The sequence below is a fragment of the Salvelinus fontinalis genome, chromosome 37 (genome assembly GCF_029448725.1).
Source record: "Salvelinus fontinalis isolate EN_2023a chromosome 37, ASM2944872v1, whole genome shotgun sequence".
In the NCBI taxonomy this organism is placed as follows: domain Eukaryota; kingdom Metazoa; phylum Chordata; class Actinopteri; order Salmoniformes; family Salmonidae; genus Salvelinus; species Salvelinus fontinalis.
In genome coordinates this window covers 6,260,386-6,274,920 of record NC_074701.1, presented here as the reverse complement: position 1 = coordinate 6,274,920, position 14,535 = coordinate 6,260,386, and the positions used below count along the sequence as shown (strand labels likewise).

At 40.1% G+C, this 14,535-nt stretch overlaps 1 protein-coding gene across 17 annotated transcripts in view; it reads left to right on the top strand.

Annotated features, from left to right (window-relative positions):
* LOC129836016 (actin-binding LIM protein 1-like) overlaps positions 1 to 14,269 on the top strand; it is a 137,714-nt gene extending 123,445 nt beyond the window's left edge. For 16 of the 17 annotated variants that reach the window (XM_055901750.1, XM_055901739.1, XM_055901735.1 and 13 more), the window contains 7 exons: positions 297 to 420; positions 6,480 to 6,532; positions 8,436 to 8,496; positions 8,839 to 8,846; positions 9,370 to 9,444; positions 12,566 to 12,646; positions 12,859 to 14,269. In XM_055901750.1, coding sequence (XP_055757725.1) covers positions 297 to 420; positions 6,480 to 6,532; positions 8,436 to 8,496; positions 8,839 to 8,846; positions 9,370 to 9,444; positions 12,566 to 12,646; positions 12,859 to 12,972 — 516 coding nt within the window. In that variant the 3' untranslated portion in view covers positions 12,973 to 14,269. Of the gene's footprint in view, positions 1 to 296; positions 421 to 6,479; positions 6,533 to 8,435; positions 8,497 to 8,838; positions 8,847 to 9,369; positions 9,445 to 12,565; positions 12,647 to 12,858 lie in introns of those variants that run through there. The other variant, XM_055901741.1, reaches the window with a different exon arrangement.
* The last annotated feature ends 266 nt before the right edge of the window (positions 14,270 to 14,535 follow it).

Below are 14,535 nucleotides of genomic sequence, written 5' to 3'. Positions count from 1 at the left end.
ACTCTACTATTGTATGGTCATAAAAAGTTATTCCTGCAGGTACAGTATACTGCTTCATAATTTGTTATAAGCATGCACAAGCCTTTATACTGTATTATAATAAGGTTTACACTATGTTTTGTCTCTGTATGTATCAACTTTTTAACTGACTCAAAATGGCTGGTATTTAGTCAGGATCATTATAAGATCAAATTCATTAGACGATATCATTATACACGCTCATGACAAGTCTTACAATGCATTATACCCGCAGGCTTTAAGTGAAGTATTTTGCCATATGTTCTGTGTGTCCCCAGATCCAGTCTGGTTTGGGGAAGCTGATAATGAAAGAGGAGAATGAGAAGGAGCAGATCAGGGAAGGTCATGCACGCAGCCAATCAGCTCAGCGCTATGAACCTCAGCAGAACAACTATGACGGAGGTATGTTCTGACTAACCCCACCATATAGTAAACAAGCACGTTGTTTAGAAGAACCACATCAAATGAACTGTAAACCAGGGTCATGTTCCTTAGGTACCATACTGAAGAAAGCGATCCAAAATGGATTGAAACACAGAGTTACTATCTGTACTTGTCCAATACAACAAACACATTTTTTTTTGTTTTCCCCTGCAAAACATTTTGAAGACTTTTGGTGTGGTGTAAACCAATTAACAATATCCTGGTCAGATCCAACCTCAAAAGCAACCCTATCAAATAAACAGAACACAACACGTTTAAGATCTGAGTTTTAACACCAATAGTGTTAAATGTAACACTTTCTTAGTGTACGGTAGAGTGCCTTCAGAAAGTAACTTTTTCCCCAAAATGTTGTGTTACAGCCTGAATTTAAATTGAGATTTTGTGTCACTGGCATAAACACAATACCCCATAATGTCAAAGTGGAATTACATTTATTTTTATTTTGTACAAATGAATAAAAAATGAAAATCTGAAATGCATTGAGTCAATAAGTATTCAACCCATTTGTTATGGCAAGACTAAATAAGTGCAGGAGTAAAATGAAGTAAAAATGGGTTTAACAATTCACATTATAATTTGCATGGACTCACTCTGTGTGCAATAATAGTGTTTCACATGTTGTTTTAATGATTACCTCATCTCTGTATCTCACACATACAGATAATTGTAAGGTACATCATCGAGCAGAGAATTTCAGACACAGATTCAACCACAAAGACCAGGGAGGTTTTCCAATGCCTCACAAAGATGGGCACCTATAGGTAGATAGGTTGAATATCCCTTTGAGCATGGTGCAGTTATTAATTACACTTTGGATGGTGTATCAATACACCCAGTCACTACAAAAATACAGGCGCACTTCCTAACTCAGTTGCCAGAGTGGAAGAAACCGCTTAGGGATTTCACCATGAGGCCAATGGCGACTTTAAAACAGTTACAGTTCAATGGCTGTGATAAGAGAAGACTGAGGATGGATCAACAACATTTTACAGTAGTTACTCCACAATACTAAGCCAAATGACCGAGTGAAAATTAGGAAGCTTGTCCAGAACTAAATTATTCCAAAACATTGCATCCTGTTTGCAACAAGGCCCTAAAGTAAAACTGCAAAGAATGTGGCAAAGAAATTAACTTTATGTTCTGAATACAAAGTGTTGCAAATCCAACACATCACTGAGTACCACTCTTCATATTTTCAAGCATAGTGGTGGCTGCATCATGTTATTGGTATGTATCGTTAAGGACTGGGAAGTTTTTCAGGATGAAAAGAAACACAATAGAGCTAAGAAAAAGCTAAATCCTAGAGGATTCAGTCTGCTTTCCACCAGACACTGGGAGACCAGTTCACCTTTCAGCCGAACAACAACCTAAAACACAAGGCCAAATATACACTGGAGCTGTTTACCAAGATGACATTGAATGTTCCTGGGTGGCTTAGTTACAGTTTTGACTTAAATTGGCTGAAATATCTGTGGCAAGAAAATGGCTGTCTAACAACCATCTTGACAGTTTGAATAATTTTTTCTTGCCATAGATTTTTTTTTTTTTTTTTTATGTGCAAATATTGTACAATCTAGGTGTGCAAAGCTCTTAGAGACTTACCCAGAAAGATTCCCAGCTGTAATTGCTGCCAAAGGTGACACTAACCTTTATTGACCCAGGGGTGTGAATACTTATGTAAACAACGTAATTTTCAATAAATGTGCAAAAACTTCAAAAACATGTTTTCACTCCAACATTATGGTGTATTGTGTGTAGATGGGTGAGAAAATAAATGTTGAATTCAAGCTGTAACACAACAAAATGTGGAATAAATCAAGGGGTATAAATACTTTCTGAAAGTACTAAAAGTTTACAACGTAGATGCACAGAGAAAAATTTGAGAAGACAGACAGTGATACATGGACAGACTGTGACACGTTCAATACTGCCTTGCACACTCTTGCCTGCATCTAGCTGATCTAGGGTATAATCATTAGTCCAACAGTTGCAAACGAGAGTTTCTATTTGACAAATTCAGGTATGTTTATCCCCGTTTCGTTCTGTTTTCTTCCGTTTAAGAAACACCCCTGATCACACGTATGAATACACCCCTGATCACACGTAAACACAGTTCACTTTCATAGCAGCCACATTGTATTCCTTCTTGCATCTATGCGCTCTCCTCCTCTCACCTTTTCCCTTCGCTTGTGGACTTCAATGCACAACACATCAGCTGTATGTGAATAGCCGAAAAAACTTTCCAAGCCAAACCATATCATAACCGCTACACACAGCCTCCATTGTTGTCACCATATTAGCTAAAGTAATGTCATAGTCAACATAACTAATAGAACTAACGTGTTATTAAACCTGCTACAATCATGCAGTAACATTACAGTGTAAAGCCGTTTATCACTTACAACGGCGGGCCCCGGTGGCAATACATTTGTAAAACCAAAAGCTTACCTTGACTTGGAAGAGTTCTAGTGTTGTGTTGGATAGTCATAGCCAGCTAGCTAACATAGCACCCCTCTGTTTGAGAAGGGTGTTTGAGTAGGCTAAACTAGCTAGCTACATTTGAAAGGGGGGAAAAATGACTCTATCTCTCTCTCTATTGCCTCTCCTTCTTTTTGGAAGAAATTAATTTGTTCAAAATTGTTCAACTTTTGTCTTTCTCTCTCTTTGAGTCAACTACTTACCACATTTTATGAACTGCAGTCCTAGCTAGCTGTAGCTTATGCTGTCAGTACGAGATTTATTCTCTGATCCTTTGATTGGGTGGACAACATTTCAGTTCATGCTATGCTGGAGCTCTGATAAGTTGGAGGACGTCCTCTGGAAGTTGTCATAATTACTGTGTAAATCTGTGGAAGGAGGTTAGAATCATGAGCCTCCTAGGTTTTGTATTGAAGTCAATGTACCGAGAGGAGGAGGGAAGCTAGTTGTCCTCCGGCTACACCATGGTGCTGTTGAGTCTACTGTAGAACTTCATTGCAAAAAAGTGTGTTTTAATCAATTATTTGGTGACGTGAATATATTTAGCTTTTAACTAAAAAGTATGTTTTACATTTATTTATCTCATGTCAAACTATCAGGAAGTCTGAAAGACAGACCTTACCTTGGCGGGTGGTTCCTTGAAAATACCTATGTCAAGCAAAATTGACCCAGTGAGCAGTGCTGCAGTGTATCTCAAGCAAATTTGCTGATACACAAAGCAACTCAAATGCTGATACTTAAAGCAACTCAAACGACATTGAAATTGCATGAAAAATCCAATCCTGTCATACATCACATCTTGGTTTCAAAAATAATTTGTTTAACCAACTGTTTGGTTATTGCAAAGCATCAATATAGACACAATGTTTACTGTATAATTTAGCTAGCTAGCCCAAATGGAATTGTCAGTACTGTTTTTCAAGTTTCATAATAAAATAAAAACAGAAATACCTTATTTAATTTAAGAATTCAGACCCTTTGCTATGAGACTCGAAATTTAGCTCAGGTCTATTCTGTTGAGATGTTTCTACAACTTGATTGGAGTCCACCTGTGTTAAATTCAATTGATTAGACATGATTTGGAAAGGCACACACCTGTCTATATAAGGTCCCACAGTTGACAGTGCATGTCAGAGCAAAAACCAGGCAATGAGGTCCAAGGAATCATCCGAAGAGCCCCGAGACAGGATTGTGTTGAGGCACAGGTCTGGGGAATGGTACCAAAATATTTATGCAGAATTGAAGGTTCCCAAGAACACAGTGGCCACCAAGGATCTTTCTAGAGCTGGCCGCCTGGCCAAACTGAGCAATCGGGGGAGAAGGGCCTTGGTCAGGGAGGTGACCAAGAACCCTATGGTCACTCTAACAGAGCTCCAGAGTTCCTCTGTGGAGATGGGAGAACCTTCCAGAAGGACAACCATCTCTGCAGCACTCCACCAATCAGGCCTTTATGGTAGAGTGAACAGCCGGAAGCCACTCCACACTAATATTCACATGACAGCCCTCTTTCAATTTGCCAAAAGGCACCTAAAGGACTTTCAGACCATGAGAAACAAGATTCTCTGGTCTGATAAAACCAAAATTGAACTCTTTGGCCTGAATGCCAAGCGTCACGACTGGAGGAAACCTGGCACCATCCCTACGGTGAAGCATGGTGGTGGCAGCATCATGCTGTGGGGATGTTTTTAGGGTCTGGGAGACTAGTCAGGATCAAGGGAAAGATGAACAGAGCAAGGTACAGAGAGATCCTTGATGAAAACCTGCTCCAGAGCACTCAGGACCACTCAAGTCTAGGGTGAAGGTTCACCTTCCAACAAGACAACGACCCTAAGCACACAGCCAAGACACTGCAGGAGTGGCTTCGGGACAAGTCTCTCAATGTCCTTGAGTGGCCCAGCCAGAGCCCGGACTTGAACCTGATCAAACATCTCTGGAGAGACCTGAAAATAGCTGTGCATCGATGCTCCCCATCAAACCTGACAAGGCTTGAGAGGATCTGCAAATTAGAATGGGAGAAACTCCCCATATACAGGTGGGGAGTTTGTGCCAAGCCTGTAGCGTCGTCATACCCAAGAAGACTCAAGGGTTTTTCATTGAATACAAGGTGGTACTTATTTAAATTGGGTAAGAGAATAAGAAGTTACCATTTGTGTAATCAAATTAGATGTCACGTTCTGACCTTAGTTCCTTTTTCATGTCTTTATTTTAGTTGGTCAGGGCGTGAGTTGGGGTGGGCATTCTATGTTGTTTTTCTATGTTTTGTTCTAGTCGTTGTATTTTTATGTGTTTGGCCTAGTATGGTTCTCAATCAGAGGCAGGTGTCGATCGTCGTCTCTGATTGAGAATCATACTTAGGTAGCCTGTTTTCCCACTATGGGTTGTGGGTAGTTGTTTTCTGTTTAGTGTATGTTCACCTGGCAGAACTGTTCGTTTATCGTTTTTGTTGTTTTGTTAGTACTCATTAAAAGTAATTATGAGTACTTACCACGCTGCACCTTGGTCTTCTCCTTCGATACGATGATCGTTACATTAGGCTGTTTGTGATATTGCAAAAAGTTCTTAATAATCCCGCCTCCTGAATCCAAGTGTTTGACACGAGGGAGGGGACCAGTAACTTTATGATCAAACTTTATCAATGTAGAAGCAACTTTGATCTGGTTTCATCCAAATTCATGGAAAACATACACTTTTCAGTGTTGACAAACTAACAAATCTAGAGTGTTGGTTCCCTAACACCATGGGGGTGCTGCAAATTCCGACATAAATTGAAACCTTAGAGTAGATGCTGTTACACTTTTTTCGTGTTAAGGAATAACACATGTAGTTTTACAGTATTTTTTGCCGTTTTGTTTTAACACTGTTGGGTGTAAAGTCTTATTTACATTTTTCACAGCATGCCTTTTGAGTGAATGTGAGAGATACCCTCCCATGACTGTGCTTGTTAGTTACAGACACATGGTTGTTGCATTCCTTAACTTCTAGTCCTGAAGCCTTCAACAAATGATTGTCTAAGTGTCTGAATTAAAACTAAATCCTTTATTTCCATATATAATTGCATAAGGCCTTTAGTTACATTGACATTGTGGTCTGATAAGCCAGGGTTATATCGGACCTGCAAATCACAATATGTTGGTTTGTGAAGTCATTATGAATTCCAGCGGGAGGTAGGATGGCCAAAAATATGAATATTTTATGACTCACAATCTGCCTTAAGAATGACCGCTATGTTGAAAGACAAGACTACCTAAACCATCTAAGCTGGAACAACCATCTCATTAACGGGTGCAATAAATCCAACCCCTTACCGATTGGATTAGTTTAGAAAAGTATACATTACTTATATTTGTATAGTGTAAAATCAATCAATGTGCATGTAGAAACGTAGATATGAAAACAAACTATACACTTTTTACTTCAACACCGAGATTTTACCACTTGCAAATTTCCTGTGTTTGAACAATTCAAACTAAAGGGCAGCCAAATTGAGTTTAGATGTTTCAGCGAAATGATGATGCTTAACCATAGTTTCAACTTTTCAGATGATTCCAAAACTTCCTCGCTGCCTGGTTATGGACGAAATGGATTACACCGGGTAAGATCAAACACCTATCAGATATCACAACTTGATTAAATCCCCAAAAATCGATCAAATCAATATTTTTACAGTGGGGCAAAAAAAGTATTTAGTCAGCCACCAATTGTGCAAGTTCTCCCACTTAAAAAAATGAGAGAGGCCTGTAATTTTCATCATAGGGACACTTCAACTGAGACAGACAAAATTAGGAAAAAAATCCAGAAAATCACATTGTAGGATTTTTAATGAATTTATTTGCAAATTATGGTGAAAAATAAGTATTTGGTCAATAACAAAAGTTTTATCTCAATATTTTGTTATATACCTTTTGTTGGCAATGACAGAGGTCAAACGTTTTCTGTAAGTCTTCACAAGGTTTTCACACACTGTTGCTGGCATTTTGGCCCATTCCTCCATGCAGATCTCCTCTAGAGCAGTGATGTTTTGGGGATGTTGCTGGGCAACATGGACTTTCAACTCCCTCCAAAGATTTTCTATGGGGTTGAGATCTGGAGAATGGCTAGGCCACTCCAGGACCTTGAAATGCTTCTTACGAAGCCACTCCTTCGTTGCCCGGGCGGTGTGTTTGGGATCATTGTCATGCTGAAAGACCCAGCCACGTTTCATCTTCAATGCCCTTGCAAGGAGGAAGGAGGTTTTCACTCAAAATCTCACGATACGTGGCCCCATTCATTCTTTCCTTTACACGGATCAGTCGTCCTGGTCCCTTTGCAGAAAAACAGCCCCAAAGCATGATGTTTCCACCCCCATGCTTTACAGTAGGTATGGTGTTCTTTGGATGCAACTCAGCATTCTTTGTCCTCCAAACACGACGAGTTGAGTTTTTACCAAAAAGTTCTATTTTGGTTTCATCTGACCATATGACATTCTCCCAATCTTCTTCTGGATCATCCAAATGCTCTCTAGCAAACTTCAGACGGGCCTGGACATGTACTGGCTTAAGCAGGCGGACACGTCTGGCACTGCAGGATTTGAGTCCCTGGCGGCGGAGTGTGTTACTGATGGTAGGCTTTGTTACTTTGGTCCCAGCTCTCTGCAGGTCATTCACTAGGTCCCCCCGTGTGGTTCTGGGATTTTTGCTCACCGTTCTTGTGATCATTTTGACCCCACGGGGTGAGATCTTGCGTGGAGCCCCAGATCGAGGGAGATTATCAGTGGTCTTGTATGTCTTCCATTTCCTAATAATTGCTCCCACAGTTGATTTCTTCAAACCAAGCTGCTTACCTATTGCAGATTCAGTCTTCCCAGCCTGGTGCAGGTCTACAATTTTGTTTCTGGTGTCCTTTGACAGCTCTTTGGTCTTGGCCATAGTGGAGTTTGGAGTGTGACTGTTTGAGGTTGTGGACAGGTGTCTTTTATACTGATAACAAGTTCAAACAGGTGCCATTAATACAGGTAACGAGTGGAGGACAGAGGAGCCTCTTAAAGAAGAAGTTACAGGTCTGTGAGAGCCAGAAATCTTGCTTTGTAGGTGACCAAATACTTATTTTCCACCATAATTTGCAAATAAATTCATTAAAAATCCTACAATGTGATTTTCTGGATTTTTTTTCTCATTTTGTCTGTCATAGTTGAAGTGTAGCTATAATGAAAATTACATGCCTCTCTCATCTTTTTAAGTGGGAGAACTTGCACAATTGGTGGCTGACTAAATACTTTTTTGCCCCACTGTATATATAGACTGTGACAGCAGCCGGTAGCCTGGAGGTTAAGAGTGTTGTGACAGTAACCAAAAGGTCACTGGTTTGAATCTCTGAGCCGACTAGGTGAAAAATCTATTGATGTGCCCTTGAGCAAGGCACTTAAACCCTAATTGCTCCTGTACAACGGTCTGTTTTTATCAAATTGTTCATAGAAATGTGTGACCGTTGTTGTTAAAATACTGTTTCTGCCTCCACAGCCTCAGTCCACAGATTTCACTCAGTACAACAGCCACGGGGACATGTGTGGGGGAGGAAGAGGTGAGTGTTGCTCACCAAATAAAGCTCTGGTTATATTCACAGCTACTTCCACAATTTAAATCTTCTTAAAGCTACAATTTGGGATTAGCAGTTCAGCAAAATGACAGCCCCGCACTTGTTTTGGCATACAGATGAGAAACGGGGCTTGGGAAATGTAACCCCTCCCAGATCCCAGATTGCACCTTTAACCGATTACACACATAAATAATTCATCAATATGTTTTATAATAAGGCACCCAATTATTTGGAAATAATGTAGTCCTTCTTTCAGATATGAATGATAAATGGTAGAGAAAAAACATTAACTGTGAGTCTCATTTTCTGTCCCATTTTGTACTGCAGAGTTTCAGGTATGTCTCTCATTTGTTTATCCACAACTGCCTTTCATTATACCTTTCATTTTGCATGTGTTTGCTCACTCATTATTCCTAGGATTGCAAACCTAATGTTGTCCTGAATGTCAACCCAGTCCTGCTAAATGCCTGCATCACTGTTTGCTATTCCAAACTGTAGTGATTGCTTTGCAGTGATCCTGCATGCTCCTGCCTTGGAACACATACACCACTGCTTTAGTTACATGTTCAATTGCAAACCGTAACAGTCCTCTAGACTGCGAGAGGTGGAGGGGTCACAGGCGTAGAGGCCATTGAGATGAATTGTATGAAAAGAATGCCAATCTTTGAAAGCCGAAACCCATTACCCAAAGAGACAGACAAACGTACTGCAGTGACCATATGTTACAAGTATATTGCTCTATATAGTAGTAATACGATACAGTTGCTGGGCTAGTGGTAGCTATAGTAGATAGCTATGCTAGATACATCTCAGTTCCATACCACTATATTACATGTGTGTGTATGTTCTATCCTGTAGCACATAAGGGATGGCTGTGCCGCAGTAACAAGAATGGACAGGGGAGTATCTATGCCTAATATGTTGGAACCAAAAGCAAGTATCTTATTTCTTGATCATTTTTTTTTGTTTACCTGATGATCTCTGAGCTGTATGTAGAGCTAGTGCTGTATGTGCCCTATGCTTTTTCGTATATTTCACTGACATGCCAAGTTTTTAAAATAGACTTCACTACAAAAATGAATATGCTGTATGCAACAGAAAGGGATATGCTGAGTCAGTGGAGAGTGAGTTCTGAGGTACATGACTGGGTGGTGTGTCTCATAATATCACCACTAACTTACCTACAGTATGCAGCTGGTAGTCAGTTCCATCATGGGTTCCTGGAACCAACGGCAGCCCCTCTACAGTACTACATCTCCCATGAGGCTGTGGCTGTGCTGAAGTCCAGACAGGAGCTAGTGAAATGAGTCACCGCTCGCTTAGCATGCCAGCTTCTCCATGTTCATTCACACATCGCTTCAAAATAGACTGTATGTAGCATACAGTGGAAAATCCAACACCAAATGTATATTTGAAATGACTTTGATCACGGTATACTTTATGAAGAAGAGATACCTTCATTGTTGGATTTTCATGATTGGTGTGGCTATTATGAGTTGGCCAGATAGTGGAGAAAAAAAGAAAACAAATCACTCCTCTTGTTGCTTATTAGAGTATTTCAGTAAGATCTTGCAAAACTCTCACTCTAAATTCAAATGGATCTCATCCATGTCTGTTTGTGTACTAGACCTTAGCATATGTTTGCTGTACAGCCCACAGTATTGCAGCTTTCCAGGACTTGAATTTTATTGAACAAAATTGTTGAAAACTTACAGTATTATTTTGTTACTTACTTACAAAATGTTAGGGTCAGAGTTAGTTCTCTGAAAATGTGAATTTGCAGCCTAATCTTGTCCATTTATCTAGTCAGATATTCCAACATATTCACATTTTACCTGATATGCAGTACCGGTCAAAAGTTTTAGAACACCTACTCATTCAAGGGTTTTTCTTTAATTTTACTATTTTCTACATTGTAGAATAATAGTGAAGACATCAAAACTATGAAATGACACATATGGAATCATGTAGTAACCAAAAAAGTGTTAAACAAATCAAAACATATTTTATATTTGAGATTCTTCAAATAGCCACCCTTTGCCTTGATGACAGCTTTGCACACTCTTGGCATTCTCTCAACCAGCTTCACCTGGAATGTTTTTCCAACTGTCTTGAAGGAGTTCCCACATATGCTGAATACTTCTTGGCTGCTTTTAATTTACTCTGCGGTTCGACTCATCCCAAACCATCTCAATTGGGTTGAGGTCGGGGGATTATGGAGGCCAGGTCATCTGATGCAGGACTCCATCACTCTCCTTCTTGGTAAAATAGCCCTTAGACAGCCTGAAGGTGTGTTGGGTCATGGTCCTGTTGAAATACAAATGATAGTCCCACTAAGCCCAAACTAGATGGGATGGCGTATCGCTGCAGAATGCTATGGTAGCCATGCTGGTTAAATGTGCCTTGAATTCTAAATAAATCACAGACAGTGTCACCAGCAAAGCACCCCCACACCATAACACCTCCCCCGCTTTACGGGTGGGAAATACACATGTGGAGATCATCCGTTCACCCACACCGCGTCTCACAAAGACACGGCAGTTGGAACCAAAAATCTCCAATGTGGACTCCAGACCAAAGGACAAATTTCCACCGGTCTAATGTCCATTGCTCGTGTTCGTTGGCCCAAGCAAGTTTCTTATTATTATTGGTGTCCTTTAGTAGATGCTTCTTTGCAGCAATTCGGCCATGAAGGACTGATTCACACAGTCACCTCTGAATAGCTGATGTTAAGATGTGTCTGTTACTTGAACTCTGTGAAGCATTTATTTGGGTTACAATTTCTGAGGCTGGTAACTCTAATGAATGTATCCTCTGCAGTAGAGGGAACTCTGGGTCTTCCATTCCTGTGGCGGTCCTCATGAGAGCCAGTTTCATCAGAGCGCTTGATGGTTTTTGCGACTGCACTGCAAGTTCTTGAAATGTTCCTGATTAACTGACCTTCATGTCCTAAAGTAATGATGGCCTGTCATTTCTCTTTGCTTATTTGAGCTGGTCTTGCCATTATATGGACTTGGTCTTTTACCAAATAGGGCTATCTTCTGTATACCACCCCTCCCTTGTCACAACACAACTGATTGTCTCAAATGCTTTAAGAAGGAAAGAAATTCCACAAATGTACTTTAAAGAAGGCACTCCTGTTAAATGCATTCCAGGTGAGTACCTCATGAAGCTGGTTGAGAGAATGCCAAGAGTGTGCAAAGCTGCCATGAATGCAAAGGGTGGCTATTTGAAGAATCTCAAATATAAAATATATTTTGATTTGTTTAACACTTTTTTGGTTACTACATAATTCATAATGTTATTTCATAGTTTTGATGTCTTCACTATTATTCTAAAATGTAGAAAATAGTAAAAATAAAGAAAACCCTTGAATGAGTAGGTGTACTTTTGACCAGTGGTGTACATGTTTTGTTAATAATACGGGCACAAATGCATGTACCTACACAACGACACAGGCATCATGCACCTCCCTATCAACTGATACCCATATAATTAAGCCGCCAGGCTCTTCAGCCCCATCTGCCCTCTTACAGCCCTCACTCACAATCTTCTGTCACAGTTGTTGTCCCTACCCAGTGCTGTCTCAGACAAGACTATCAGTGTTGAACATGCTATAACTGTAAAAATGATGCCCTATCTAATCAACCATGGATACCCGGTTTCTGTGGTACCTCTATGTCTGTCTGCAGCAATGAATGTGTGGAATCATGTACTCTTACAGCATAAAATGCTTTATTTTACATTTATCTCAAAAACCTAGTATCCAGGTTCGATTGAATGGGGTCCTCAGTCCGTTTGATGGCCCCTTAGGTCTATCTTTCAACAGTTTCCTTTTGAAGCTTGATTCAGTATTGCCTTCCTTTACGAACTTTGCTATCCGGGATCCTTGGGACTTCCCTACCCCATTGAAGTTGACATTTTAAAGGGTTAAGTTTAGGTAAGGGTTATGGTTAAGGATAGGGGTTAAGGTTAGGGTATAGGGTAGGGACGTTCCAAGGAGCCTAGAATAGCACAAACCCTTTCCATTACTGACGAGTGTCTCCCTTTGAAGGTCGTACCATATGAAATGCTCACGATAACCAGTAGAGGGCGAGCTAAACTGCCCAGGGAGGTGGACAGAACAAGACTGGAGGTATCATTTCATTTCTGCATGTGATGATAGATACTCGATTGTCTACTTTGTGTGCATGAATGCTACACAAAAACCCTAGTGAGGAAAGTACAGAATCCACAGCTCCATATAGATTCTTGAGCGTTTTTCAGTGACTTTACAGGAGCGTAAATGCTAACCACAACATACCCCTTCCCCCTTCCTTCTTTTCTCAACCTCTCTTCTCACTCTAGCGCCACTTAGCCCCAGAAACGTTCTTTGACATCTTTGGGATGGAGATCCAGGAGTTTGACAGGCTTCCACTGTGGAAACGCAACAGCTTGAAAAAGAAGGCCAATCTCTTCTAGCAGTCAGAGCAGCATGCACTCATCCCATCCCATAAGATAGCAGTCTACTCTACCACTGTAACATAGATGTAGGATTTGTTTTGATTTCCCCCTTTCCCCCCCCTTTTTTTTTGACATGTTCAAGGAAGCAATGAAATGGACTCTTTGTACTCTATGCTTTCTCTATGGACTGAATACATAATTAACGAACCGTAGGATTCTACAAGGAAATAGAAGAAACCCATTTCTTAAGTGTTCCAACAATGAAAAAGAATGAGAAAGAATGATAGATTAGGTCATGTTTTTTTTTTGTTTTTTTTACTGCTGCGCTTGTTTTTTTGTTTTGTTTTTCGCTTTGCTTTGAATGGAGCTGCTTTTACTTCCTTTCCTTTTCCTTTAATCTCACGGCACCAAATGGAACATGTTCTTCACATGCGAAACTGGAATGTCTGTCTGTCAGCTTCATAAGTCAATGGTCAGCTTGCTCTCATTTTGGCTGAAACATTTTAGACCAATGTTGGCGTCAAATCAAATGCCTCACAGTCTTCATCATGGGAAATATTGGCTCTTGCCATTTCTTTATGGCTCTAGTACATTATAAGAGTCCAAATCTTCAAACACTGCTCATGCCAGCTTGCCTTAGCACCTAACCATGTTACTCTCACTGGCATCAGAGTCTGGAAAAGCCATCAATCAAAACAATATAATGTGGTTTCCATATAGATCCGGGTTATATTCATTAGGGCATGCAACATTTTAAAACGTTTTGTAATGGAAAACAGAAATGAGCGTGGACAAGTCCAAGTAGTCCCTCCCTATTTCAGTCTGTTTTCTTCTATTTGACGCCTAATAAATATGACCCAGGTAGCCTACCCAGGCATCTTGACACTTCAACAAAACAGTTTATCCTATCAGGCTCCCATGAAAACGACCTAATTTAGTTTTCCGTTGGTTAATTGGAGAAGCAATTCCTATTTTACTCACAAATATTCAACAAACACCACCCCAAAAAATTACAACATTAAATGTACAAAAAAATAACAACTGTATTTAAAATGACTGTTTTATAAATGAAACCCACACTGCCATTTGTTGTATTGAAATATAAGCAAAAATAAAGCTTTAAATCCCTGTGTATGATACACCAAAGGTATCACCTGTATTAGTTTATCTCCTCTCAGCTATTAAATTATAATAAACACAGTGTGTGAGGTAGTATGAGGACTCTCCTGTCAAGTTTTATGGGACCAATCAGGCATAGTGTACTCCGTTGACTTCCTGGACTTAAAGAGGCAATAAAGAGGCAGACACCCATGGATCTGTCTGTCTGTCTCTCTCTCAAACACGCACATACAGATGCACACACACCCAGGCTCATAGAAGGCCTATAGTTTTAAAGTATGCTATCAATCAAAGTATGAATGGAGGAAATACAGTGTTGCTAAAGACTATCTGTGTATCAAACTGGATAGAAAACCTCTGTTAGCTTATAGCCTGCTTACAGCGCCTCATACCATCAATGTAAACATATTATTTACAGTCATTTGCCAGGGATCAATTTACACAAGTATATTCAATGTTATA